Genomic DNA, 27,733 nt, shown 5'->3' on the forward strand with positions numbered 1-27,733 from the left:
GTAGATCCTATCTCTCAAAATACCTTCCAACAATTTACCCACCACAGATGTGAGGCTCACTGGCCTGTATTTCCCAGTCTTTTCCCTGCAGCCCTTTTTAAACAAAGGCACAAAATTTGTCACCCTCCAATCTTTCGTCACCACCTGTGACTATCGATAATTCAAATATCTCTTCTAGAGGCCCTGCAATTTCCTCTCTAGCCTCCCACAATGACCTGGGATACACTTCTTCGGGTCTCAGGGATTGATCTACTTTGTGCTTTAAGACTTCCAGCACCACCACCTCTGTAATATGTACACTCCTCAAGACATCACTATTTATTTCCCCAAGTTCTCTAACATGCATGCTTTTCTCAGCAGTAAATACAGTGTTGGAGCTGCAATTGTTTACAATTACACAGATGATTTGTGGTTGGGAACCAAGTGTAGTGTGTCAAAGTCTGCAGGTAACACTAAGATGAATGTAGAGCAAAGTGTGCAGAGGACACTGAAATTCTGCAAAGGGATATAGATAGTCTAAGTAAGTGGGCGAGGGTCTGGCAGATGGAGTACAATGTTGATAAATGTGAGGTCACCCATTTTGGTAGGAATAACAGTGAAATGGACTATTATTTAAATGGTAAAAATTGCAGCATGCTGCTCTGCAGTAGGACCTGGGTGTCCTTGTGCATAAATCGCAAAAAGTTGGTTTGCAGGTGCGGCAGGTAATTAAGAAGGCAAATGGAATTTTGTCCTTCGTTATTATAGGATGGAGTTTAAAAACAGAAAGCTTATGTTGCAGCTGGATAAGGTGCTGGTGAGGCCATACCTGGAATACTGTGTACAGATTTGGTCTCCTTACTTGAGAACGGTTATACTGACGCTGGAGGGGTGAAGAAGAGATTCACTAGGTTGATACTGGAGTTGAGAGGGTTGGCTTATGAGGAGGGACTCAGTAGACTGGGGCTATACTCATTGGAATTTAGAAGAATGAAGGGGGATCTTATACAAACATGTAAAATTATGAAGAGAATAGATAAGATGGAAGCAGGGAGGTTGTTTCCACTGCCAGGTGAAACTAGAACTTGGGAGCATAGCCTCAAAATAAGGGGGAGCAGATTTAGGACTGAGTTGAGGAGGAACTTCTTGACCCAAAGGTTATGAATCTGGTATTCCCTGTCCAGCGAAGCAGTTGAGGCTACCTCATTGAATGTTTTTAGGCAAAGGTAGATTTTTGAAAGGTAAAGGAATTAAGAGTTATGTGATCAGGCGGGTAAGTAGAGTGGAATCCACGAAATCCCATTGATTTCAGGTTTGGCCTCCTTGATGTCACAGTAGCCAAATCCAGCCACTGTCACTTCAACTCTTTACAGTAGTCAGCAGCCTATACTTCAGTACATTGGGAAGACTACAGAGGCACTGTCACATGGGAGTGGCACTGGCAATTTGAAGCACGAGCCTACTATCATTTCTCAGACTGACAGTACTTCTACTACCACTAGCATTGTGCCATTGCCAGTACTGTTGCCTGTCAGCTAGCTAGGCTTCACTGCTGTTAGCCTTGCCAAAGTATTGCACTCTAAAGCAGAGCCCTCAATACACAAAGTTGCTCAAGGGCATCCTGCAAGATTATCTGAAGTCTCCCTCAGTGAAAGTCAGCAGCCTATCTCCAGCCATGCTGTAGCCACAGAGATTGTATTATATAGGAACCTTAGAACTTCAAAGTGTAGAAAGAGGTCATTTGGCCCATTGAGTCTGCACTGTTTGAATGATCATCCCATGAAGGCCTTCCCCTCTGCCCTATCTCCATAACCCTGTGCATTTACCATGGCTGATCCATCTAACATAAACATCTTTGGAAGTTAAGGGGTAATTTAGCATGGCCAATCCACCAAACCTGTAGATCTTTGGACCGTGGGAGGAAACCAGAGCACCTAGAGGAAATCTATGCATACGTGGGAAGAACATGCAAACTCCACAGAGACCGTCACATAAGAACATAAGAAATTGAATCGGGGTGCCTGGTGTTGTGAGGCAGCAGTGCTAATCACTCTGTCACCATGCCATCCATAAAGCAAGACCATCTGGATGACAGGCATAAAAGGGGTGCACAAGGGGGAGTGCTTTTGTTTTTCCCTCTGTTGTTGATGGTTCCTAGATAAAATTATTGAGTGTTAGGGTCCCAGACCATAACCCCAAGTTACATGAGGAAGCCAGACTAGAACCCAACAATTTTTCTATTTTGGCATAAATGTGAGGAAAGGCTACTTCCTTCTAGGAATAATTCCACTTTCAAATTAGGGACCTTTTATAGTAAAACAAACTTTTATTTAATAACACAATTTAAAAATAAATGTAACAAATGAAGCAGCTTAACCATTAACAGTTGAACAATACTTAAAAATGAAAAAGAAACAACTTTAATTTCTATTTTATCACTGTTTCCATTCCAAATAAGGAAGATTTTTCTTGTAGATATAAATGTTGCTTTAAATATGGTTAGCAACCATAAATATACTTGCTGTAACAAGTGTAGATAGTCTTAAAGCTTTTAGGGAGAGAAAATGAGTTTCGGAACAGCTTGTAGTGCTTTGTCTTCAAACAAAATTTTGTAAATAGTTTTGGCCTTTTTTCACTGAGGGTGGTGGGCGAGTGGAATCAGCTGCAGTCCGTGGTGGTGGAGGTGAATTCGTTAGGGTCTTTTAAGAGACTTCTGGATGAGCACATGGGATTTAATAGGATTGAGGGTTATAGGTAGGCCGAGTAGTTAGGGATATGATGAGCGCAGCTTGTGGGCCGAAGGGTCTGTTTGTGCTGTAGTTTTTCAATGTTCTATGTTCTAGACAGTTGCCGGAGACATGGATTTGAGATTACCCAACTGGTGAGGGGACGGAGTTAGTGGCGAGATCTGAAGACAAATATCTTCCCAGTATTTAATTGGAGCAAATTTCTGCTCATCTAGTACTGAAAGTTGGACAAGCAGTCTTGACAATTTAGAGACAGTGGAAGACTCAGGAGAAGTGAGGCAGGATTCTCCAGACTCGTCTGTGGTGGGACCTGTTGCGAATGAGAATGTAGAATTTGATATTCCAGCCAAACCTCCTTTCACTTGCAGCAGCATAGGAAAATGCCAGCCACGAAGAAAGACAGAAGATTTTGGCCATGGTGTTGAGGTAGACCTAGAGTCAAAATGTGGAAGTAATAGTTTATGCAGTGGAGTTCTGATTTAGAACCTGAATGGGTGCAGGAAGCAGATTTAATAACATTCAAAAGACCAGTACTTGAAAAGGGAAATAATTACTAGAATATGGGAAAGAGTAGGTTGGTGAGACTAATTGTGTATCTCATGAAAGAGTTTACACTAGCACAATTGGCCATACAACATTTTATGCTTATCATTTTAAAATTCTTGTCTTTTACTATAATTTCTGATGCTTGTCTCTGGCTGATGGGAAAATGATGTGGACATGCTGGCATTGGACTGGGGTAAACTCTCCACTCGCCTGACGAAGGAACAGCGTTCCGAAAGCTTGTGGCGTTTACTATCAAATAAACCTGTTGGGCTTTAACCTGGTGTTGTGAGACTTCTTACTGATGGGAAAATAGCAGTAAAACATTTTTGACAAAATCAGAACTCGTACAAGAAAAATAATCTCAGTAATATTTGATTCAAACTTTCCCAAGACTTTTTTTGTTCTCTTTTATAGTGATAATGATGTGCTTTATGATATAACAGTAATGCTTTCTATTTTTTCTTCCATTATTTTGTAGGCCAAGGACAGAATCCTGCCCGTCAGGCTAGTGTCAGTGCAGGAATCCCATATCTGGTGCCAGCGTGGACCTGTCAGATGATTTGTGGCTCTGGGCTGAAAGCAGTGTGTCTCGCAACACAAGCCATCGTAACAGGAAGCTCCAGTATTGTGGTAGCAGGCGGTATGGAGAACATGAGTAAGGTACAAGCACAATTTATCAGTTGTGCTAAGTGGTCATTCCCACCACAGACTTCTTGCTTTAAGTGCAGATTTAAAACCAAGAAATTCCTGGAGTTTCTCATCCCCTGACTTCCCAATGTTCACCACCCAGGAGTGTATTGGAATATTCTGGATGAGTGCAGCTCCAACAACACTCAGGAAGCTAGGAGAAAGCAGCTAGCTTGATTGCTACTTTTCCACAAGCATTCAATCCCTCCACCATCAACGAATGGTGGCAGTAATGTGTACCATCCAAAAGATGCACTATAGAAACTCACCAAGGTTCTCTAGGCAGCACCTTACAACCCTGTGATCATTACCATCTAGAAGGACAAGAGCTGTGTATACTTGGGAACACCACCACCTGGAAGTTGCCCTCCAAGCCAATCACCATCCTGACTTGGAAATATATCGCCATTGATTCACTGTTGTTGAATCAAAATCCTGGAACACTGTCCTTAACAGCACCATGGGTATACACCTCAGGGACTGCAGTGGTTCAAGAAGCCAGCTCACCACCACCAACTCAAGGGCAGCTAAGGATGGTCATAAATGCTGATTTATCCAGCAATGCCCACAGCCCATAAATAAATAAAAAACACGAGGCATCCCTAAAAATGAGATGCCTAATGAATAAAGCTACATATATCTAAAAGCATACTGAACATTTGTAGTAGTGCTTATAGACAGAGATAAATAATCTCACATCCAAAGGATAAGCTCTATAGTCTTGTCATATGCAGTCATGAATAGTAAAAAGTCTGACAACACCAGGTTTTAGTCCAACCGATTTATTTGATAATAGACTCACAAGCTTTCGGGTTAGTCCCTTCGTCAGGTGAATGGAGAGTTCTGTCTGAGGCCAGAACTCTCCATTCACCTGACGAAGGGACTAACCTGAAAGCTTGTGAGTCTATTATCAAATAAATTGGTTGGACTAAAACCTGGTGTTGTCAGACTTTTTACTGTGTTTACACCAGTCCAACGCCGGCATACCCACATCATGACTACTATTGACGTCATGAATAGTGGCAGTTAAACAACTAATAGCTGGAATAGGCTACATGAACATTCCTGCACATTAAATGAGTGCAAAACACAAGACTAAAATATATGCAACTATCTTTAGCCAGAAGTCCCAAGTGTATTATACTCCTGTGGATGTCTTCATCATCTCGGATGCCAGTCTTTAATTAATTCAGTTCTCTTCATATCACATCAAAAAAGTGTTGTGTGCATGGATATAGCAAAGGCTTCGGACTTTGGCAGCATGCAATTATAGGAACAAAGAAGTATTGTACTCCAGAATGAGCTGTGGCTTCAATCAAGCTGTTCCATACTGCTACAACAATGCCCTCTATCTGATAAAGTGAAAAATCTCCAGACGTGTCCACAAAAACAGGACAAAGTGAACACAGCTAATTAACACCCCATTAACATGCTCATAATTGTCAGCTAAGTAATGCAAAATTATATCACTGATGCTAACAAGCAACACTCACCAATAACTTGATCACCGATGCTCAATTTTGGTTCTACCAGGATTGCTCAGCTCCTGTCCTTGTAGTCTTCTACAAACATGAATGAAAGAGCAGAATTCTAGAGGGTGGGTAGAAATAACATCAAGGTGTGTTTGACAATGTGGGGCATCAAGCTACAATAGTAAGATTGAAGTCCAAGGCTTCAGGGGGAAACCCCTATTCTAGCAGGGGTTAAACTAAGCACAAAGGATGTGGTTGTTGAAGACCAATCATCTCAACCTCAGGATATTTCTGCAGGAGTTTTTTAGGGCAGTGTTCTGTACCTAGGCACTCCAGAAATGGCCCCAGTGATCCAGGAATCTAAAACTCTGCCTCCTGCACCAATTCTTGAGCCATACATTCATATGCCCTATTTTCCTATTTCTATACTTGCTAGCAGCAGCATTCACACTGTTACATTCTCAAGAACTGGCTTATAGAGCAGCATTTTGCAGTTAGTCCGCTAGTGGATTTGCAGGTGGCAAAGCTTGTAAAATTCCATGGTGGTAATGCTACTGCCTTCCCATCCAACCCTAACTTGTGCACAATTTTATGAGGCGCAGGTAAGGCTGGTTCCTGCCTGGCCTCAATTTTGATCCTGGCAGGACTAGTTCACGGTCAGACCGCATGCCACATCATCACTTTCCTTCCATCGTCCCACCATCCCACAGACTTCATCCCCCCTTCCACCCTGAAATCATTGCCCTTCATTTACCTTTTGTTGGACTCAGAAACTGGGGGCTGCTTGTAGCTGCCACTTTTGGAGAAGTTAGGTGCTCTTTGAGATTGATGGGAGTAGACATGAATGTGCATAAAATGTGGATAAGCTCAGTGAACTGTCAAGTCATTTAAATCGCCAAGCCCTTTAAATTTTGATAATAAAGGCAGCCTGTTGTCATCCTGCTTATAATTTCACAAGTTGTTTGTTGATATACACCTGATGGCTTTGATTGAGGGATTAATGTTGTTGAACTGCTTCCACAATTTATCATTGTCACTGTGTGTGTGTGTGTGTGTGTGTGTGTGTGTGTGTGTGTGTGTGTGTGTGTGTGTGTGTGTGTGTGTGTGTGGGTGGGGGGGGGGGGAGGGGGGCGGCGGGGGAACCGGGTGTGGGGGGGCTCTGTAAATTCACAGTTTGATGACTCCCAAGTGTTTAAAAAGAGATTAACTGTCTTTGATGTGGACTATGACTACAAGTTACTGATTTCATAAGGAATTAAATACTTGAATGAATTTTTGAGTTTTTTTTTAAAGTCTATAAAATTCATAGATTCATAGTTGTTCACTGCATAGAAGGAGGTCATTGAATGAATCGTATCCATGTTGATTAGCAAAGACCTGACTACACTAATCCCATTTCCAGTGCTTGGCCTTGGAAGTTACAGCAATACAAATTAATTTCTAAGTAATTCTTAAATGAGAGACATACACTTAAAACTTTGATTTATTTTGTCTCAACATGACTCCTCAGATCTGTTCATAGTGCTAACTGGTTAGGATGGCATGGAATGTGTAAGGGCAAAGGCTGGTACGTGGGTTGGCATGAGTTGGAACCAAGTTGGCAATGGGACAATCAAAGGGCCATGGGGATGAATGGAATGGGTTATGAGTTTGCATGCATTGGTACTTAGTACAGAGGCTATTACGGTCACGGGAATGTGTGGATGGCATGGACGGTATGTGGGTACATCACCCTAATGGCCAAAGGCAAACCATTTTACTGTAGAAGACATTATGAATGAGCATTTGCCAATATCCAGTCCAGTCATTTAAACTTACAGTACACTGAAAGGCCTGGAAAGAGTGGACATGGGAAAGATGTTTCCATTAGTAGGAGAGACCAGGATCTGAGGACAGTCTTAGTGTAAAGGGACAACCCTTTAGAACCGAGATGAGGAGGAATTTTTTCAGCCAGAGTGTAGTGAATCTATGGAATTCATTGCCACAGAAGGCTATGAAGGCCAAGTCATTGAGTGTATTTAACACTGAGATAGATAGGTTCTTGATTGGTAAGGGGATCAAAGGTTACAGGGAAAAGGTGTGAGAATGGGGTTGAGAAACTTATCAGCCGTTTATTTTGGCAAAGCAGACTCGATGGGCCAAGTGGCCTAGTTCTGCTCCTGTATCTTAGGGTACATGTTTGTGTTTTAATGCAGTATAAAAATTGCCTTTAATTGTGTACTCCAGGCTCCACATGTGGCACTGATGAGAACTGGAATCAAAATGGGTGATGTATCGCTTCAGGATAGCATTCTTTGTGATGGTCTGATGGATGCTTTTCATAATTACCACATGGGAATAACAGGTAAGAGCTTCCTCTAGCTACTATGAAAGTGTATACTTTTGCAAATATGAGAACATTTGGTTCAAGTTTCAATTTTGGCCCGATGATAGTACTCCCACTGCTACATCCCACGTCAGAGACTTGAGCACATAATCTAGGTTAAGATTTCATTAAGGTGCAGTATTTCCAGTGTGACATTTAAACAAAGCAGCATCTGCCCGCTCAGGTGAACATAGAAGATCTCCTGACGCTATTTGAAGATCATTGGAGCTTTCCTGGTTCCCTAGCTAATCTCATAATTAAAACAGATCAACTGGTCATTTATCTTACTGATATTTACGGGACCTTGCAGTGTGCTAATTGTTTGAGCATGTTGAGCAGCATGGTGGTACATTGAACTCTCCATTCACCTGACGAAGAGGGAAACCTCGAAAGCTTGTGCGTTTACTATCAAATAAATCGGTTGGACTAAAACCTGGTGTTGTCAGACTTTTTACGGTACGTTGATTAGCAGTAGTGCCTCACAGCGCCATGGTCCCAGGTTCAATTCCAGCCTCGGGTTACTGTCTGTGTGGAGTTTGCACAGTTTCCCTGTGTCTGCATGCGTTTCCTCCAGGTGCTGAAGATGTGCGAGTGAGGTTAATTGGCCATGCTAAATTGCCCCTTAGTGTCAGGGAGACTAGCAGGGTAAATAGGTGGGGTTATGGGGATAGGGCCTGGGTAGGATTGTTGGCAGTGCTGGCTCAATGGGCCTAATAGCTTTCTTCTGCACTGTAGGGATTCTATGATTCCATGATTCTACATTTCTCCATGTTACAATAGTGACTATATTACAAAAATATTTTAGTTGTTAAGGACTTTGAAATGTCCTGAGGACATGGGGGCGCAAAATTAGGCTACTCAGCCCATCGAGGCTACTCCGCTGCCATTCAATCATGGCTGATATTTTTCAAATGCATAGCAATATTGGTCATGAATGCTGAATGAGGGAAGTGGCTAGGCTGAACAGTTATATTCGTTGATCCGTTCTACTTACTTTGTGTTGCCATAGCCAACTTTTGACCGTTAAATTGTAGATAAGTGGAAACATCTTAAAGTGGGTATGAATGACAAAACAGTAGAACATAGAACACAAACAGCACAAACAGGCCCTTCGGCCCACGAGTTGCGCCGATCACATCAACACCTACCAATCTATAGACCTATCTATAACCCCCAATCCCATTAAACCCCATATACTCATCCAGAAGTCTTTTAAAAGACCCCAGCGAGTTCGCCTCCACCACCACTGACGGCAGCCGATTCCATTCACTCACCACCCTCTGAGTGAAAAACTTACCCCTAACATCACTTCTGTACTTTCCTCCCCGCACCTTAAATCTGTGTCCTCTCGTAGTGACCATTTCAACCCCGGGAAATAGCCTCTGAGAATCCACCCTATCTATTCCTCTCAACATTTTGTAAACTTCTATCAGGTCGCCTCTCAACCTTCATCTCTCCAGGGAAAAGAGTCCCAGCTCCCTCAACCTAACTTCATAAGGTATGCCTCCCAGTCCAGGCAATATCCTTGTAAATCTCCTCTGTACCCTTTCAATAGCTTCTACGTCTTTCCTGTAGTGAGGCGACCAGAACTGCGCACAGTACTCCAAATGAGGCCTGACAAGGGTCTTTTAAAGTTGCAGCATTACTTCCAGATTCCTAAACTCAATCCCTCGATTAATGAAGGCCAGTACACCATACGCCTTCTTGACCACATCCTCCACCTGCGAGGCCGATTTAAGAGCCCTGTGGACCCGGACCCCAAGATCCTTCTGCTCTTCAACACTACTAAGACTCCTGCCCAATGAAATAAACCTTCAAATATTGTGGATTTACAGAAGGGCTGACTTTTCTCAAGAACTTGAACATAGAAGTCTAGTCTGTAAAGTCTAACAGGTTTGTGCTATGGAAGCTTGATCTGTCAGATGGAATGTGACTCTTATATTGTGGAATAAAGTGCACAGATCACCTGGCACCAACTAAGCACTAGAAATGACAAAGCACGTCCAATCCTGTTAATCCTGCAAAGCCCTGCTTATTAACATCTGGGGGCTTGTGCCAAAACTGGGAGAGTAATTTCCTGGACAAGATGAGCAACTACTTGACATAGTCATACTCAGTAAATCGCACCATACAGCCAATGTTCCAGACACAGCCATCACCATCCTTAAATATGTGTTGTTCCCCCTAGCAAGAAAGATCCAAAGTGGTATATAGTCAGAAGGAAATTGCCCTAAGAGTCCTCAATGTTAACTCTGGACCCCATTAATTTTCATGGCATTAGATCAAACATAAGCAAGGAAAATACCTGCTGGCTACCACATACCACCCTTCCTTGGCTGATGAATAAATACTGTCCGTGTTGACTATCATATCCAATCTGCAAGTGCCAGCTTCGGATGACAGTCTTCAAAGACTATGATATTCATGCTGACACTAAGATCTTCATGTGCAAGGCAATCATCCTCCCAACTTTTCTATATGGCTCGGAAACTTGAAACATATGAATTAGGAGCAGAAGCAGGCAAATTCAACCCTTCAACCCTGTTCTACCATTCAGTTAGATTATGGATGATATCTCCCTGGTCTCAAATCCACTAGCCCCATCTGTTCCCCATATCCTCTTATCCCTTTTTTAAAATTAATATATCTATCTCCTTCTTGGAGAAAGCATTGAAGGTGCAAAGGGCACAGAATGTATTCTGGACAGGAGCTTCATTGAAATCAACAATGGCTTAGTAACATCACTACTGACAAAGTTAGCAAGCCGTACTGAGAGGGGATATATCCAAGGGTTCAGCCAAAGAGTCTATATGGGTAGAACTGAGAAATAAGAAGGGGAAATCACTTGGATAGGATTGTACTATAGGCCCCAAATAATCAGCGGGAAATTGAGGAGCAAATATGTAAGGAGATTACAGACAGCTCCAAGAAAAATAGGGTGATAATAGTTGGAGATTTTAATTTTCCCAACGTTGACTGGGGCAGCTATAGTATTAGAGGGTAGGTTGGAGAGAAATTTGTTGAGTGTATTCAGGAGGAATTTCTCATTCAGTATGTGGATGGCCTGACTGGAGAGGAGGCAAAACTTGACTTCCTCTTGGGAAATAAGGAAGGGCAGGTGACAAAAGTATTAGTGAGGGATCACTTTGGGACCAGTGACCATATTGCTATTAGTTTTATGATAGCTATGGAGAATGATAGGTCTGTCCCAAAAGTTAATATTCTAAATTGGGGCAAGGCCAATTTTGATGGTATCAGGCAGGAAAGTTCAAAAGCTAATTGGCGGAGTCTTTGGGAAGGAAAAGGGACGTCTGGTAAGTGATATGCTTTCAAAAGTGTGTAAACCAGGGTTCAGGGTAAACACATTCCTCTTAGATTGAAGGGCAAGGCTGGCAGAAGTCGGATGACTTGGGATATTGAGGCTGTGATCAAGAAGAAGAAAGAGGAACATGACATGCATAGGCAGCTGGGATCAAATGAATCTCTTGAAGAGTATAGCGGCTGTAGCAGTAGAGTTAAGAGAGAAATCAGGAGGGCAAAAAGGGGACACAAAATTGTTTTGGCCGATAAGGCAAAGGAGAATCCAAAGAGCTTCTACAAATGCACAAAGGGCAAAAGAGTAGCAAGGGAGAGAGTAGGGCCTCTTAAGGATCAACAAGGTAATTTATGTGTGGATCCACAAGAGATGGGTGAGATCCTAAATGAATATTTCTCATCAGTATTTACTGTTGAGAAAAGCATGGATGTTAGGGAACTTGGGGAATTAAATATTGATGTCTTGAGGCATGTGCATATTACAGAGAAGGAGTGCTGGAAGTCTTAAAGTGCATCAAGGTAGATAAATCTGCAGGACCTGATGAGGTATATCCCAGGACATTGTGGGAGGCTAGGGAGGAAATTGTGGGTCCCTTAGCCGAGATATTTGAATCATCGATAGTCGTGGGTGAGGTGCTTGAAGATTGGAGAGTGGAAATGTTATGCCTTTGTTTAAAAAGGGCTGCAGGGAAAAGCCTGGGAACTACAGGCCAGTGAGCCTCATATCTGTGGTGGGTAAATTGTTGGAAGGTATTTTGAGAGACAGGATCTACAGGCATTTAGAAATGCAAGGACTGATTAGGTTCAGTCAGCATGGTTTTGTGAATGGAAAATCATGTCTCACAAATTTGAGATTTTTAAAGGAGTAACCAAGAAAGTAGATGATGGCAGTGCAGTTGATGTTGTCTACATGAACTTTAGCAAGGCCTTTGACAAGATACCACGTGGTAGGCTGTTGCATAAGGTTAAATCTCTCGGAATCTAGGGTGAGGTATCTAAATGGATACAAAATTGGGCTTCTTGACAGAAGCCAGAGAGTGGTTGTAGAGAGTTGTTTTTCAAATTGGAGGCCTATGACCAGTGGTGTGCCTCAGAGATCAGTGCAGGGCCCACTGTTATTTGTCATTAATATAAATGATTTGGATGAGAATATAGGGGGTGTGGTTAGTAAGTTTGCAGATGACACCAAGATTGATGGCATGGTAGCAGTGAGGAAGGTTATCTCCAATTGCGGCGGGATCTTGATCAGTTGGGCCATTGGGCTGATGAATGGCAGATGGAGTTTAATTTAGACAAATGCGAGGTAATGCATTTTGGTAGATTGAACCAGGGCAGGACTTACTCAGTTAATGGTAGGGTGTTGGGGAGAGTTACAGAACAAAGAGATCTAGGGTACATATTCATAGCCCCTTGAAAGTGAAGGTGGACAGAGCGGTGAAGACGGCATTTGGCATGCCTGGTTTCAACGGTCATTTGTTTATTTGATTTTTATTTGTTTATTTGATTTTTATTTGTTTATTTGATTTTTATTTGTTTATTTGATTTTTATTTGTTTATTTGATTTTTATTTGTTTATTCATTTATTTCATTGAATACAGGAGTTGGGATGTCTTGTTGAAGTTGTACAAGACATTGGTAAGGTCACAGTTGGAATACCGTGTGCAATTTTATTCACCCTATTATAGAAAGGATATTATTAAACTAGAAAGAGAGCAGAAAAGACTTACTAGGATGCTGCCGGAACTTGATGGATTGAGTTATAAGGAGAGGCTGAATAGATTGGGACTTATTTCTCTGGAGTTTGAGGGGTGACTTTATAGAGGTCTATAAAATAATGAGGGGCATAGACAAGTTAGATAGTTAATATCTTTTCCTAAAGGCAGGGGAGTCTAAAACTAGAGGGCATAGATTTGAGGGGAGAAATACAACAGTGTCCAAAGGGGCAATTTTTCCACATAGAGGGTGGTGAGTGTCTGGAACAAGCTGCCAGAGATAGTAGTAGAGGCGGTACAATTTTATCTTTTAAAAAGCATTTAGATAGTTACATGGGTATGATGGATGTAGAGGGATATGGGCCAAATGTGGGCAATTGGGATTAGCTTAGGGGTTTCAACAAAAAAAAAGGGAGGCATGGACAAGCTGGGCCAAAGGACCTGTTTCCATGCTGTAACCTCTATGACTCCTGAAGGATACATTTGCACATTGGTTTTGTAACAGTTGGTGGGGAAACAACAAGCAGGAAACATATACTAAACTCTGTCCTTACGTGTTGCAGATGTATCCATGAAATTATTGGGAAGAGTGATCACCACATAATCCTTGTGGGGATAAAGTCTGGTCTTCACACTGAGGATACCCTCCATTGAATTGTGTGGCACTACCAGCATGTTACAAGGATAGATTCAGGATAGATCCAGGAACTCCAGTCTGGGCAATAATAAGGTGCTGTGGGCCGTGAGCAGCATTAGAATTGTATTGAAACAATATCTTTAATCTTATGGTCAGCATATCCCTCATACCACCATTATCACCAACCCAAGGGATCGAGCTTTCCTAGATATGAGGGGATGCCTAAGATTGGAAAAGTAAATGTATTTAATATATCCTTATTCAAGAATGGTTGTAAAACGGTCCTAGGCCTGAATTTTTGCAAAGTCAAAAGGGGTTTGCGCTTTGGAGGCAGTTCAGAGGAAGTTCGCCAGACTGATTCTGGGTTTGAAAGAGTTGACATATGAGAAGATATTAAGTAGTTTGGGCTTATACTCGCTGGAGTTTAGAAGGACAAGAGGGGATCTCATCAAGGGAGATAACATTTTAAAAGGGATTGATAAAATAAATGTAGACCAAATGTTTCCTCTTATGGGGTAATCTTGAACAAGACGCCACAGGTATAGGTTGTGAGGTGGTAGATTTAAAACTGAGATGAGGAGGAGCTACTTCTCGCAGAGGGTGGTGAATTTCTGGAACTTGCTGCACCATAGTGCAGTGGAGTCTGAATCGTCGAATGGGTTCAAGAAGCATGGATGGGATGACACATCCCTGCTTGCCTTCAGTCTTGACTTGAAAGGTTTTTGTCTTATTTCTGTTGATGAGGACTGTCACTGATGTCTGTATGTGAAGGAGTCAAAGGATGTTGATGAATTTCTCTGGACAATCAGCCTTTGACAGGGTCCTCCATAGCACTTTCTGATTCATCAAATCAAAAGCTTTGGTCAGATCAATAAGGGCTTTGTCAAATGGTTGATGTTGCTCCTGGTATTTGTCTTGAAGGTGTCAAGCAATGAAAATCTTGTCCACTGTTCCATGGTTTGATCAGAAGCCATACTGACTAGCAAGGATTTGGGCAATGATCTTCCTGGTGATGGAGAGTAGGGAGGTTCCTCAATAGTTTCTACAGTCTACTTTTTCTTTCCTGTAGATGGTGTCGAAAGTGACATCCCTGAAGTCAGCAGGAATTTCTTCTCTGTCTGAGATTTTCAGGAACAGCTGATGGAGATGACTGGTGATTTCTTCTCCAGATTTGAAAATCTCTGCTGAAATCCTGTCTGCTCCTTTGGGTTGTTCATCCAGTAGGGGTACTCCAGTCACAAGCAATAAAAGAACTAACTTCACAAAGTAAATCAAAAAGAAAAGGTGTAATGAAAATACTTCATTATGTCACACCCGGGGCCACAAATGCTGTCTACAATCCATCTGTTTTCTATTTATATCTGGTCAGCTGAAGACCACACTGTTTTGCCATTGGTTACGCTGTCTATTGAGTCAGCTGACCATCACAGCATGTTATCATTGGTTGCATCATAACATAGCTTTTCCGTTCTTCACGTGTTTAATAGTGGCTTTGACTTTGTCCACGCTTGCTGGGAATCCAAGATCATGTCTGATGGGGGCTTGGAGGATTTCTTCAAACATGTCCTCCTCTATGATTGTGTCATGGTTTCGGAGTTCTTGGAAGTGTTCTCTCCATCTTTCTGTCTCAAGAGATTTCTGTCCTTACTCTGCACCAATTTGAGGCCTCAGGTGTTGGGTCCACGTATTGCCTTGGTGGCACTGAAGAAGCCCCTGGCATCGTGCTTGTCAGTGAGGAGTTGTAGCTCCTTAGTTTTCTCAGTCCATCATTGGTTCTTGATTTCCCTGCCTTGCTAATGTTGTTTTGCCAGGCACTGAGCTTTCCTCTTCATGTCGATGAGTTCTTGGATGTTATGGTCATGCTCATCTCACCAGACTTGGTATTTCCTAGTTTGTGATTGATGGTTTCTTCACAGTTTGAGATGATGGCTGTCTTCAGCTCTTTCCAGTTTTCCTCCACTCCATTAAAATGAGCACTTTGGAGCTTATGGAGAAGATATTGTTGGAAGTTCACTAGCACGTTTGGCTCTTGAAGCTGCTCAATGTCGATCTTTTTCTGAGTTGTTTCATCATCCTCTGCTGCTTCTGGTGAAGTTTGCTGGACATAAAGGACCAGATGAGCTGGTGGTCTGTCCAGCAGCCATCTGCACTAGCCATCACTTTGGTGATGAGGGCATCTTTTTAGTCTTGGGATTGGACGATGATGAAGTCAATCATGTGTCAGTGCTTTGATCGTGGGTTTTAAATAAATAAAAAAAAGTGTCGTTTGCACATGGGGATTCAAAATAACAATAAAGATTTATTCTAAGAGCATTGAGTACCAAAGCAGGGAAGTTATGCTGAACCTTTTCAAAATGTTCTAGTTAGACCCCAAATAATGTATGCATTTCTGGCCACCATATTTTAGAAAAGATATGTAGGAGTAGAATATGAAACTAAGCAGCAGCCTGTGAACAAAGAACAAAATCAGCCCGAGAAACGGGCCCTTCGGCCCAACAAGCCTGCGCTGCCATCTCAACACCACCAGTCCACCTCTCTACCCATGACCCCTATCTAATGTTTTATGGTCATCCAGATTGAGGGAAACTGATTTGGGGACAATTTATTCCTGCCAGTCAGCCTAACAGCACATCTTTGGGGTGGGGAGGAAACCGGAACACCCGGAGAAAACCCACGCAAGCACAGGGAGAATGCGCAAACTCCCACAGACACCGGCCCAAATCCATGTGTCTGCACAGCAATCAGCGATAGTCACTGAGCTGTCGTCTTGCCCAGCATCTTGTCCAGTTTAGGCACACACTAACACCCCAATGACATCATGTGACCGGCTCTTACAGCAATCACACAACTGCTTAAATATATAACACAACTAACTAGGCACAGCACTGAAAGAAAAATTAAATGATTAATCCACCATAACTGATCTTGCCCGTAATCATCCATATGACACATTTATTTATTTTACTCACATGTCTGTTGCTGTTGTATTGGAATCCATCTGACAGAATATGGCACGATTTTACTGACTTTTGTTACCAGACACAAAACAGGTCCAAGTCCACTTTAAAGACCAAGATCTGGATTTTAAGCAATCACACCATTTCTTTTCCTGCTTCATTCTGATAATGAGTGGGAGATGGTTGGGCAGGGGAGTAAATGTAGAGTTTAAGTAATTCATCCCCTTGCTCTATCTGGCTAATACTAGGGCCTAAATAAAGTGGTGCGGAAAAGTAAAATTTTTAATCAGTGAATCAATTCTCGTCTCACTTTATTGTCATAACGAAATAGGATTATTTTCTTTCACAACCCACATTTCAGTAGATACAAATTTAATGTAACTGAATTGGAACTGGCAGTGAAGATTCCTCAACTCTATTTAAAACAAAGATTCTAATTTTTTTCCTCAAACACTTCAAGACAACACCCGCACAGTATGTGATTTTCTTGTACATAATTCCAATTTGTAAAACTTTAAATCCCCCTTTAATCTGTGTTAACTGTTCAATAGTTATCACAGCAACCTTTGGAAAATGCACCTCAGATATCATAGGAATTTACAGCATGTAAGGAAGTTGCATCTTCATTGGATGACAAAAAGCCTTGCAATCTTTCTGGCTCTTGGAGTCATAGCCTTGTAAATTATAGCACTTCAAGTACATATCCAAGTAGTTTTTAAATGTTATGAGGGAGTGGAAGTTTTCATTCTGAGACCTGTGGTGGGGATGGGAACTAGGAGTCCTTCCTCTCTTGGGGCTGGCTGGAATTTGTGCCATACTACATGATGCCAGCCTCTTACTTATGTAGTCAGGATTTCTCAATTTTTTTTTGCGGACTGGATGTCACACCTTGCTCTCAGATCTGAGCATTAAGCACCAAAGCAGGGAAGTTATGCTGAACCTTAGAGCCCAAATAGTGTGTTGTGCTCATTTCTGATCACCATACTTTCGGAAGCATGTGAAGGTCATTGAGAGAGTGCAGAAGAGATTTACCTGAATGATTCTAGTGATTGGTGGGTTTTATTACATGATTAATTTGGAAGGGTGAGATGGCTCTCTATAGAGCTATGGGAGACTTGAATATTTGAATAGAATTGTGCAAGATTATAACAGGTTTCGATAAAGAAAAGCTCTTTCCATTAGTTGATGGTACAAGGATAAAGAGGCACAGATTTAAGATGTTGACCAAAACATTTTTTTTGAAAAGTCAGGGTGGAGTGACACAGCAAGTGATAATAATATGGAACCCATGCAGGTGATTGAAGCAGATATAATCATTGATTTCAAATTGGCCATAGACTCTCAGTTTTACAGCACATGGGTGCTTTCAAGGACTCGGAAGTACTAGAGCTAACCGGACATGGTGAGTGTAATATCTCCGCAGAGTTTTAACTCTTGAGTTAAAACAGAAACCATGTGAAAAGATTGCAGATTAAGTGTTTGTATGCCAGACTGTACTAATACAGACATCGAGTTTGCGGGCAAAAGGGAACATTTTGACTAAGGCCAATAGTGTAAAAAAAGCTATATTGATTAATTTATCTGTTCTATACCCTCCCCGATCTCCATGTTCACAACAGGGAAAACAACTGATCATGATTTTTACAGCACCATGTTTTACTTTGTTATTTCTCTTCTCCTTTTGCAGCCGAGAATGTGGCCAAGCAATGGAACATTAATCGGGAAGAGCAGGACAAGTTTGCTGTGGAGTCCCAGAAAAGAACTGAGCTAGCACAAAAAGCAGGATTTTTTGATAAAGAAATTGTTCCTGTATCTGTCCCATCCAGAAAAGGTATTTGTGTGATTCCTTTTGGGAGGTGCTTTGATCTTCAACATTGTCCATGATCAGCTGTGTTTTTTGGGATGGAGGAACTAGATTGCAGGAGAGGTATTTCAATCTCCAGCAAATAATACCTGTCTTCCTCTTCTGAAATTGCTGCCTAACATTGGGGCATTAAAACTTATCTCAAATTTTGTATTCCATCTCTGAGCAAAAGTAATACAAACTGAAAATTTTAAATCTGTTCCTTTCACTACAGATCCTGCCAGAACTGCTGGGTTTTTCCAGCATTTTCCGCTTTTGTATTTATATTATTTTGTTTGTCAGTGTTGACAACTAATGTCACTGGTGAATTAGTTGTGGAGCAGGCACTTCAAGTCATAAAGTTCATATAACATATGAAATATAACATATAGTGTATCAAAGTGCTTATATAAGTTAGCACCTCCAGCCCTGCTGCATTGCAGTGTCCTGGAACTGAGATTATTGATCTGCAATAATCACAACCATCTTCCTTTGTTCTAGGCAACCAGTGGAGAATTTTCCCGCAGTTCTCATTTATTCCAGTTTTGCGAGAGCTTCTTGATGCCAAATGCTAATTTGATGTCGAGGGCAATAATTCTCACCTCACCTCACTTCTGGATTTCAACTCTTTTGTCCATGTTTGAACCAAGGCTGTAATGACATCAGGAGCTGAGTGACCTAGGCAGAACCCAAACAGAGCAGTGAACATTTTAGTGCAAAGCAAGTGTCACTTAAAAGCTCCCTTTCTATCACTTTGCTTAACATCGAGAATAGGCGGATGAGTTGGTAATTGGCTGGGTTGGATTTAACCTGTTTTGTGTACAAGACTTAGGTGGACAATTTTCCACATTGCTGGTTAGATGCCGGTGTTGTAGCTGTCCTGGAACAGCTTGGCTATTAATGCAGCAAGTTCTAGAGCACAAATCCCTTGCAGTATCCAGTATTACATGGAGTGAATCAAATTGGCTGAAGACTGGCATTTGAGATGCTGGGGACTTCTGGAAGAGGCTGAGATGGCAATTCTGACTGAAGATTGTTGCAAATGTGTCGGCCTTATCTTTTGTACTAACGTGCTGGGCTTCTCCATCATTGAGGATGGGGATATTTGCAGAGCTTCCTCCTGTAGTGAATTGTTTAATTGTCCACCAGTCTTCATGATTTTGATTTGATTTATTATTGTCACATGTATTAATATACAGTGAAAAGTATTGTTTCTTGCACACTATACAAAGCATATCATTCATAGAAGAAGAATCAAGAGAGTGTAGAATGCAGTGTTATAGCTAGAGAAAGATCAACTTAATGCAGGGTTGGTCCATTCAAAACTGATGGCAGCCAGGAAGAAGCTGTTTGTGAGTCGGTTTGTACGTGTCCTCAAACTTTTGTATCTTTCTCCTGATGGAAGAAGGTGGAAGAGAGAATGTCCGGGCTGCATGGGTCCTTAATTATGCTGGCTGCTTTGCTGAGGCAGTGGGGAGTTTAGACAAAAGTCTGGAAGTGGCAGCACTGCAGAGCTTAGAACCGATCCGTTGGTTGTACAATCTCTTCACTTTGTCTATTGCGTGCTGTTTATGCTGTTTGGCATGCAAGTAGCCTTGTGTTTTGGCTTCACAAGATTTACATCTCATTTTTAGGTATGCCTGATCCTGCTCCTGACATGCCTCTCTTCATTAACAAATGAATAACCATGTTATACATTTTGTAAACCTCATCCTTATTTGATACCAGAATTAAAATACGTCCAAGCAGAGGGATCAAGATGTCTATGTTCATGAATCGCAGAAAGTCAGTATACAGCTGGAGCACATAATGGAAAAGGCAAATGGAGTGTTGGCATTTATTGCAAAAGGACTGGAGTATATAAGTAGAGAAGTGTTGTTGCAGTTGTGTAGGGTGTTGGTGAGACCACATCTGGATTATTGTGTTCAGTTTTGGTTTCCTTATTTGAGGAAGAATGCAATGGCTCTGGAGGCGCTTCAGAGGAGGTTTACCAGATTGATTCCGGAGATGAATGAGTTAACGCATGAGTAAAGATTAAACAGTTTGGCCTTGTACTCACTGGAGTTTAGAAGGATGAGAGGGGATCTAATCGAGATGTATAATATTTCAAAAGGGATTGATAAAGTAAATGTAGATCAAATGTTTCCTTTTATCAATCAATCTAGAACAAGAGGTCACAGACATAGGTTGTGAGGAGGTAAATTTAAAACTGAGATGAAGAGGGTGGTGAATTTGTACAACTCACTGTCCCATAGCACAGTGGAGTTTGAATCATTGAATGGCTTCAAGAGGGAGATGCACATATTTCTAATAAAAAAGGGGAAGGGGGATATTGAGAAAAGGTGGGAGGTGGATTTGAGACCAGGGAGAGATCAGATATGATCTTGTTGAATGGTGAAGCAGGATTGAAGGGCTAAATTTGCTTACTTCTACTCATATTTTTTATCTTCCTATATATGCAAAGAGGGACAGCTGGACAAAGATCTTCCTTTGTGGATTGAAGTCAAATGTCAGAATCTTACATAGTCCAGTCTTTTTTTTGATGATCTGTTGCTCACACGTATTGAGGCAGCAAAACATCATGTCCAATACATACACACTGATTTCTTTCCCAGTCCAACATCAGAACATCCTTAATGACTATAGCACATTGCTGAAAAAGCAAAGTTAATGCAGCACAAACATAATATTTACAAAGAAACCTTAGTGGTGTTAATGTTCCCTTCTTAGATGAGGTGCAGATGACTTGGACGCTGAGTTCTGATGTCCATGCTCCGTGGCCTTCAATGACTGTTGGGTGCATGATGGGGCCAAGACAACTTTAAGAACATAAGAAGTAGGAGCAGGAGTAGGCCATCCAGCCCCTTGAGCCTGCCCCGCCATTCAATAAGATCATGGCTGATCTGAAGTGGCTCAGTTCCACTTTCCCGCTTTCTCCCCATAACCCTTAATTCCCTTGCCTACCAAAAACCTATCTACCCGTGTCTTAAATAAATTTAGCGAGGTAGCCTCCACCACTTCAATGGGCAGAGAATTCCAGAGATTCACCACCCTTTGAGTGAAGAAGTTCCTCCTCAACTCTGTTCTAAACTGCCCCCCCTTAATCTTGAGACTGTGCCCTCTAGTCCTGCTGTCTTTTCTGAGCAGGAAGAATCTCTCTACCTCTACCCTGTCCATCCCTTTCATTATCTTATACGTCTCTATAAGATCCCCCCTCATCCTTCTAAACTCCGAGTACAGACCCAATCTATTTAGTCTCTCTTCATAGTCTAACCCCCTCGTCTCCAGTATCAGCCTAGTGAACCTCCTCTGCACGTGCGGCGACCAAAACTGCACACAGTACTCCAGCTGCGGCCTCACCAGTGCCCTGTACAGTTGCAGCAAGACCTCCCTGCTTTTATATTCTATCCCCCTCGCTATAAAGGCCAGCATCCCATTCGCCTTCTTGATCACCTGCTGCACCTGCAGACTGGGCTTGTGTGACTCATGCACAAGGACCCCCAGGTCCCTCTGCACCGTAGCATGCTGCAGCTTTTCGCCCTTTAAATAGTAATCCCTCCTACTATTATTCCTGCCAAAGTGGATAACCTCACACTTGCTAACATTGTACTCCATCTGCCAGGTCCTCGCCCACTCGCTCAGCCTATCTAGATCCGTCTGCAGACTTTCCACACCCTCGGCACAATTTGCTTTTCCACTCATCTTTGTGTCATCAGCAAATTTCGTCACCCTACACTCAGCCCCCTCCTCCAGATCATCTATATAAATGGTAAATAGCTGAGGCCCCAGCACCGATCCCTGCGGCACTCCACTAGTTACCAGCCGCCAATCAGAATAGCACCCATTGATACCAACTCTCTGCCTCCTATTAGACAATCAATCCTCTATCCACGCTAACACCTTACCCCCAACTCCATGCCCCCTAACCTTCTGAAGCAACCTTTTGTGCGGGACCTTATCAAACACCTTTTGAAAATCGAGAAATGCCACATCTACCGGTTCCCCTCTGTCTACTGCACTAGTCACATCCTCATAGAATTCCAATACATTTGTCAAACACGACTTCCCCTTAACAAATCCATGCTGCGTCTGCTCTATCAAACCATTCTTCTCAAGGTGCCTCGCTATTTCTTCTTTGATGACGGATTCAAGCATTTTTCCAACAACAGACATTAAACTAACCGGCCTGTAATTCCCTGCCTTTTGCCTGCTACCTTTTTTAAACAGCAGCGTAACATTAGCCGTTTTCCAATCTTCCGGCACTTCCCCAGATTCCAGCGAAGTTTGGTAAATTTTGTGGCTGCTGCTGTTACTGGAGAGGTTTGAGTACTGGCAGAGGGGGCGGGAAGCTATTCACAGCCCTCAGACTGCCTAAGAAGTATCCTCTAGTTTTTTCAGTTGGCATCTCCTCAGTCCTTTTTGTTCGGGCTGACACCTCCTTACTTTCTGCGGGTGAAGGTGCTCCTGGAGGGACGCCCTGGGCTTCATTTGCCTCTTGTTGGTTGATGGTGGTCACGACAGCTCAATGTGTCAGCTGCAGGCTTTTGTTCACACTAGGCACCCGTTGAGAGGTCTCCTGATTCTGCCACTCTATGATGGTCGCCAACGTCTCCATGGAAGAAGAAATGTGCTTGTCCACCTGAGACATTTCAGAATTTGTGGCCTGGTTGGACACCTCCAGTGTCTGCTGATCACAATATCTCATACAACACTCAGATTCCCCCATGTCTTGTCTTTAGAACTGCAACATTGTGAGTGTGACCCTCATCTGAGGCCTGTCATCAGCTTCAGGTGTAGCAAGAGCCTGGCCTCCAACTGTCAGTGGTCTCAGCTATCACAGACCCTATTATCTGTTTACACGCAACACTGAGGAGCTCACCAGAGTGTGATTTAGAGCTGGCATGCACTTCTGTCCAGCACTTGTGATTTAATTTGATTTATTATTGTCACACGTATTAGTATACAGTGTAAAGTATTGTTTGTTGTGTGCTATATTTTGATTTGATTTATTATTGTCACATTTGGGGCGGCACGCTAGCACAGTGGTTAACGCTGCGCTTCACAGCTCCAGGGACCTGGGCTCGATTCCTGGCTTGAGTCACTGTCTGTGTGGAGTTTGCACATTCTCCTCATGTCTGTGTGGGTTTCCTCCAGGTACTCAGGTTTCCTCCCACAAATGTGTGGGTTAGGTTGATTAGCCATGCTAAAAAATTGCCCCTTAATGTCCTGAGATGTGTAGATTAGTGGGTAAAATATGTAGAGATATAGGGGTAGGGTCTGGCTGGGATTGTGTTCGGTGCAGACTCAGTGGGCCGAAGGGTCTCTTTCTGCGCTGTAGGGTTCTGAGATTCCATGATCTATATATTAGTATACAGTGAAAAGTATTGTCTCTTGCACACTATGAGACAAAGCATATCGTTCATAGAGAAGGAAACGAGAGAGTGCAAAATGTAGTGTTACAGTCATAGCTAGGGAGCAGAGAAAGATCAACTTCATACAAGATAGATCCATTCAAAAGTCTGATGGCAGATGAGAAGCTGTCTTTGAGTTGGTTAGTACATGTCCTCAGACATTTTCCCGACAGAAGAAAGTGGAGGAGAGCATGTCCGAGGTGCGTAGGGTCCTTGACTATGCTGGCTGCTTTTCCAAGGCAGTGGAAGGTGTAGGCAGTCATTGGATGGGAGGTTGGTGGACTGGGCTTCGTTCACGACCCTTTGCAGTTTTTTGTGGAAGAAATGAAAATTAAAAATAATAAAAAAAAGTAATAAAAAATAATGAAAATGGATTAATAAAATGAAAAGAAATAAAATAAATGGAAATGGAGTGGAGCTGAAGGAGAGCGTTCATGATTTGAACTCAGTGTGAAGTCCACAGGCTATAAAGTGTCTCATCAGAAGATGATGTGCTGTTCCTCCAATTTGTGTTGGGCTTCACTGGAATGTTACAACAGGCCAAGGACAGACATGTGGACAGGTGTGCAGATAGTGTGTTGACACGGCAGGCAACAGGAAGATCTGGGTCCTGCTTGTGAGCAGACCAAAGGTATTCTGCAGAGTGGTCACCCAGTCTGCATTTGGTTTCTCCGACGTAGAGCAGAACACACTGTGAGTAACAAATGCATTAAACCAGACTAAAGGAGGTGCACATGAAACACTGCTTCACTTGAAAAGAATGCTTGGGCCCTGGGATGGTGAACAGGGAGGAGGTGAAGGGGCAGGTGTTGTGTCTTCTATGATTGCATGGGAAGGTGCCGTGGGCAATGGGTGGAGTGTTAGGCGTGATGGAAGAGTTACTGAGGGAACCATTGCTGCAGAATGCTGACAGGGGGAGCGAGAAGATGTGTTTGGTTATGACATCATGCTGGAGTGGATAGAAATGGCGAAGAATCATTGAATACTGAGGCTGGTGGGAGGAAAAATGAGGACTTCAACCTCCCCAACATAAATTGGCATAGTCATAGTGTAAAGGGTTTAGAGGGGGCAGATTTCTTTATGTTTTTGGGGATGTTTTTTGTATCAATATGTAAAGGGCCCAACAAGGAATGAAGCAGTGCTGGATTTGGTTCTGGGGAACAAGGCAGACAAGTGTTCAATGTGGCAGTGGGAGAGCATTTTAGCAATAGCGACCACAAAGTTTGTTATCGACAAGGAGATAAATGGCCTACAGAAGACAGGTTTGGATTGGGGGAAAGTTAGATTTTTTTAAAATAAGGCAGGATCTGCCAAAGTCGACTGGGGACAACTCCTTGTGGGTAAGTCTATGGCGGAGCAATGGGGACATTCAAAAATGAAATGGGAGATAACAGGTCCATCATGTTTCCTAAAAGGAGAAATGTTGGAGTGAAGGGAAACTTGGATGACTAGGACAATTCAAGACTAGATGAGGAAGAAGAGAAAGACATTTAGCAAGTACAAAGGGCTTCAACTGTGGCCCAAAAGGTATGAAGGAAGTGCAAGAAGGAACTTAAGAAAGCAATTAAGAATAAAGAGGGGCATCAAAAAGGGACTTGCAAACAAGATTAGAGAGAATCCTAAGATACTCTATAAATATGCTAAGGGGAAGAGGTTAACCAGGGAAAGAGTATGGCCTATTAGTCACCAAGGGGAGAAGCCGCAGGACATTGGAAGGATGTTAAATTGATGGTTTTCATCAGCTTTCACTCAGGAAAAGAGGAACATAGGTACAGAATTCAAGAAAAGGGGCTATGAGGACCTTGAACAGTTTGACGTAGGAGGTGAGGAGGTATTGGAGGCTCTGACTGGCTTAAAAATGGACAAATTCCCAATGAATTGCATCCCAGGCAATCCTGGCAGGTGAGCCTGGAAATTGCAAGGACTCTGACGCAAATTTTTTGTTCCTCTGGCTGTGGGGGAAGTTGCAGAGAATTGGAGGACAGCTAATGTGGTTCCACTTTTCAAGAAGGTGGTAGAGATGAACCAGGAATCACAATGGGAATTACAGGGAAACTCTTGAAGAAAATTCTGAAAGAGAGAAATAACCTCCACTTGGAAGACATGGGTTGATTAGAAATTGTCAGCATGACTTTATCAGAGGGAGATCATGCATAACAAATTTGATAGAATTTTTCAAAAATGTGATCAAATGTGTGGATGAGGGAAGTGTAGTTGATGTAGTTCATATGGATTTTAACAAAATCTTTGCCAAGGTCTCGCATGAGAGACTGATTGGGAAGGTTGAGAGACTCTTCCCGCTCAGAAAGGATAGTAGGACTAGGGGGTACAGCCTCAAGATAAAGGGGGGGGGGGGGTTTAGAACGGAGTTGAGGAACTTCTTCACTCAAAGGGTGGTGAATCTCTGGAATTCTCTGCCCGTTGAAGTGGTGGAGGCTGTCTCGCTAAATATTTTTAAGACGCGGGTTGACGGGTTTTTGATAAGAGAGGGGATTAAGGGTTATGGGGAGAGGGCGGGAATGTGGAACTGAGCCACGACAGATCAGCCATGATCTTATTGAATGGCGGGGCAGGCTCGAAGGGCTAGTTGGCCTACTCCTGCTCCTATTTCTTATGTTCTTATGAAGCATATGGAATTCAGGAAACTTGGTGAGATGGACCTGAAACTAGCTTTGTAATAGGACACAAAGTGTAGAAGGCTGTTTGAATGAGGTCGGTTTCCAGTAGCCACAATGTTCAGTGCAGGGTCCCTTAATGTTTGTTATATATATAATGATATGAATGCTAATTGTGGGACAAATGATAAGCAGATGACACCAAGATTGGTAGGATGGTGAATAGTGAAGAATAAGGTTGTAGGTTACAGGAAGATATAGATCGGTTGGTCAGATGGGCAGCGCAATAACAGATAGTATTTAATCCAGTATCACAGTCTCGTTGCTCCAACTGGTGTTCTCTACACCCACTTCACCTGGCCTTCACATGACCCCTTTCGGCTCTTAGACACCCAGACTAAGCCGGAATTGAGGTATATGTTAGATACAAGCCACTTGTTTGCCGATCAACCGATTATCACAGCAACTCAATCAGTTAAGGGTAACATCTTTGTTCAAAAGGCATTCTTCTAGACAGGTTATACTATCGAGGTTGAATGTACCATCAGGTGGGAAAGATTTATTCTTACCCTTGGCCCATTCTACTCATTTTTGCAGGTTACTGATGGATGACTGACCGCAATTTTAAAATCTAAAGCTGGTGTTACCTTCTAAGGGATTTTTCTCGAACCAGCTCCCATTCTCTTAACTGATTGAGTTGGCATGCATCACAGTATCACCCATTGCTCCAACTGGTGTTCTCTACACCCAGTTCACCTGGTCTTCATGTGACTCGTTTTGGCTCTTAATTCCGGCTCAATCTGGGTGTCTGAGATATTTGTTGGATACAAGCCACTCGCTTGCCGATCAACCGATTATCACAGCAACTCGACCAGTTAAGGGTGATTTATTGTGTAACTCCCCGTTATTTCTCAGTGATTTGATTCCCAAGAGCTCAACTGGAACACAAAGTACAAAACTCACAACAAATATCACAAACAGTACAAAGTTATACTTTAACTAAACATATAAACAATTCTCGGTCTGTGTTGTTCACCACTGCAGACAGAGCCCTTAACACAGTATCTTAAATTTTAACAGTGCACTTTAGTTAGTCTCACTTATGATCCTATTACACAAGGATTGGTCCTATCATACGAGGAGCCCTGTCTGACCTTTCTCGCCCCATCAAACAAGGGCTTGTTACTCTCCCAGAGGGAATAGGAACTCTCTCTCCTTCTTATTATGTCTTTCATTTAGTCAGAGAGTCATAGAGGTTAACAGCATGGAAACAGGCCCTTGGCCCAATTTGTCCACGCCACCTTTTTTTTAAAAAGATAATCCAATTGCCCGCATTTGGCCCATATCTCTCTACACCCATCTTACCCATGTAACAGTCTAAATGCTTTTTAAAAGACAAAATTATACCCGCCTCTACTACTACCATTGGCAGCTTGTTCCAGACACT

The 27,733-nt window shown here is 42.5% G+C and overlaps 1 protein-coding gene across 2 annotated transcripts in view; it reads left to right on the forward strand.

The window, feature by feature from the left end:
• Positions 1 to 27,733, forward strand: part of acat2 (acetyl-CoA acetyltransferase 2) — a 119,467-nt gene that overhangs the window by 25,215 nt on the left and 66,519 nt on the right. For both annotated transcript variants that reach the window (XR_013888260.1, XM_080200315.1), the window contains exons 3-5: positions 3,751 to 3,932; positions 7,658 to 7,775; positions 18,105 to 18,248. Coding sequence is in view for 1 of the 2 variants with exons in the window: in XM_080200315.1 (XP_080056441.1) it covers positions 3,751 to 3,932; positions 7,658 to 7,775; positions 18,105 to 18,248 (444 nt within the window). In the remaining variant the exon portion in view is untranslated. The remainder of the gene's footprint in view (positions 1 to 3,750; positions 3,933 to 7,657; positions 7,776 to 18,104; positions 18,249 to 27,733) is intronic.

This window comes from Carcharhinus amblyrhynchos, chromosome 12 (assembly GCF_965287045.1).
Source record: "Carcharhinus amblyrhynchos chromosome 12, sCarAmb.v2.hapA, whole genome shotgun sequence".
Taxonomy (NCBI): domain Eukaryota; kingdom Metazoa; phylum Chordata; class Chondrichthyes; order Carcharhiniformes; family Carcharhinidae; genus Carcharhinus; species Carcharhinus amblyrhynchos.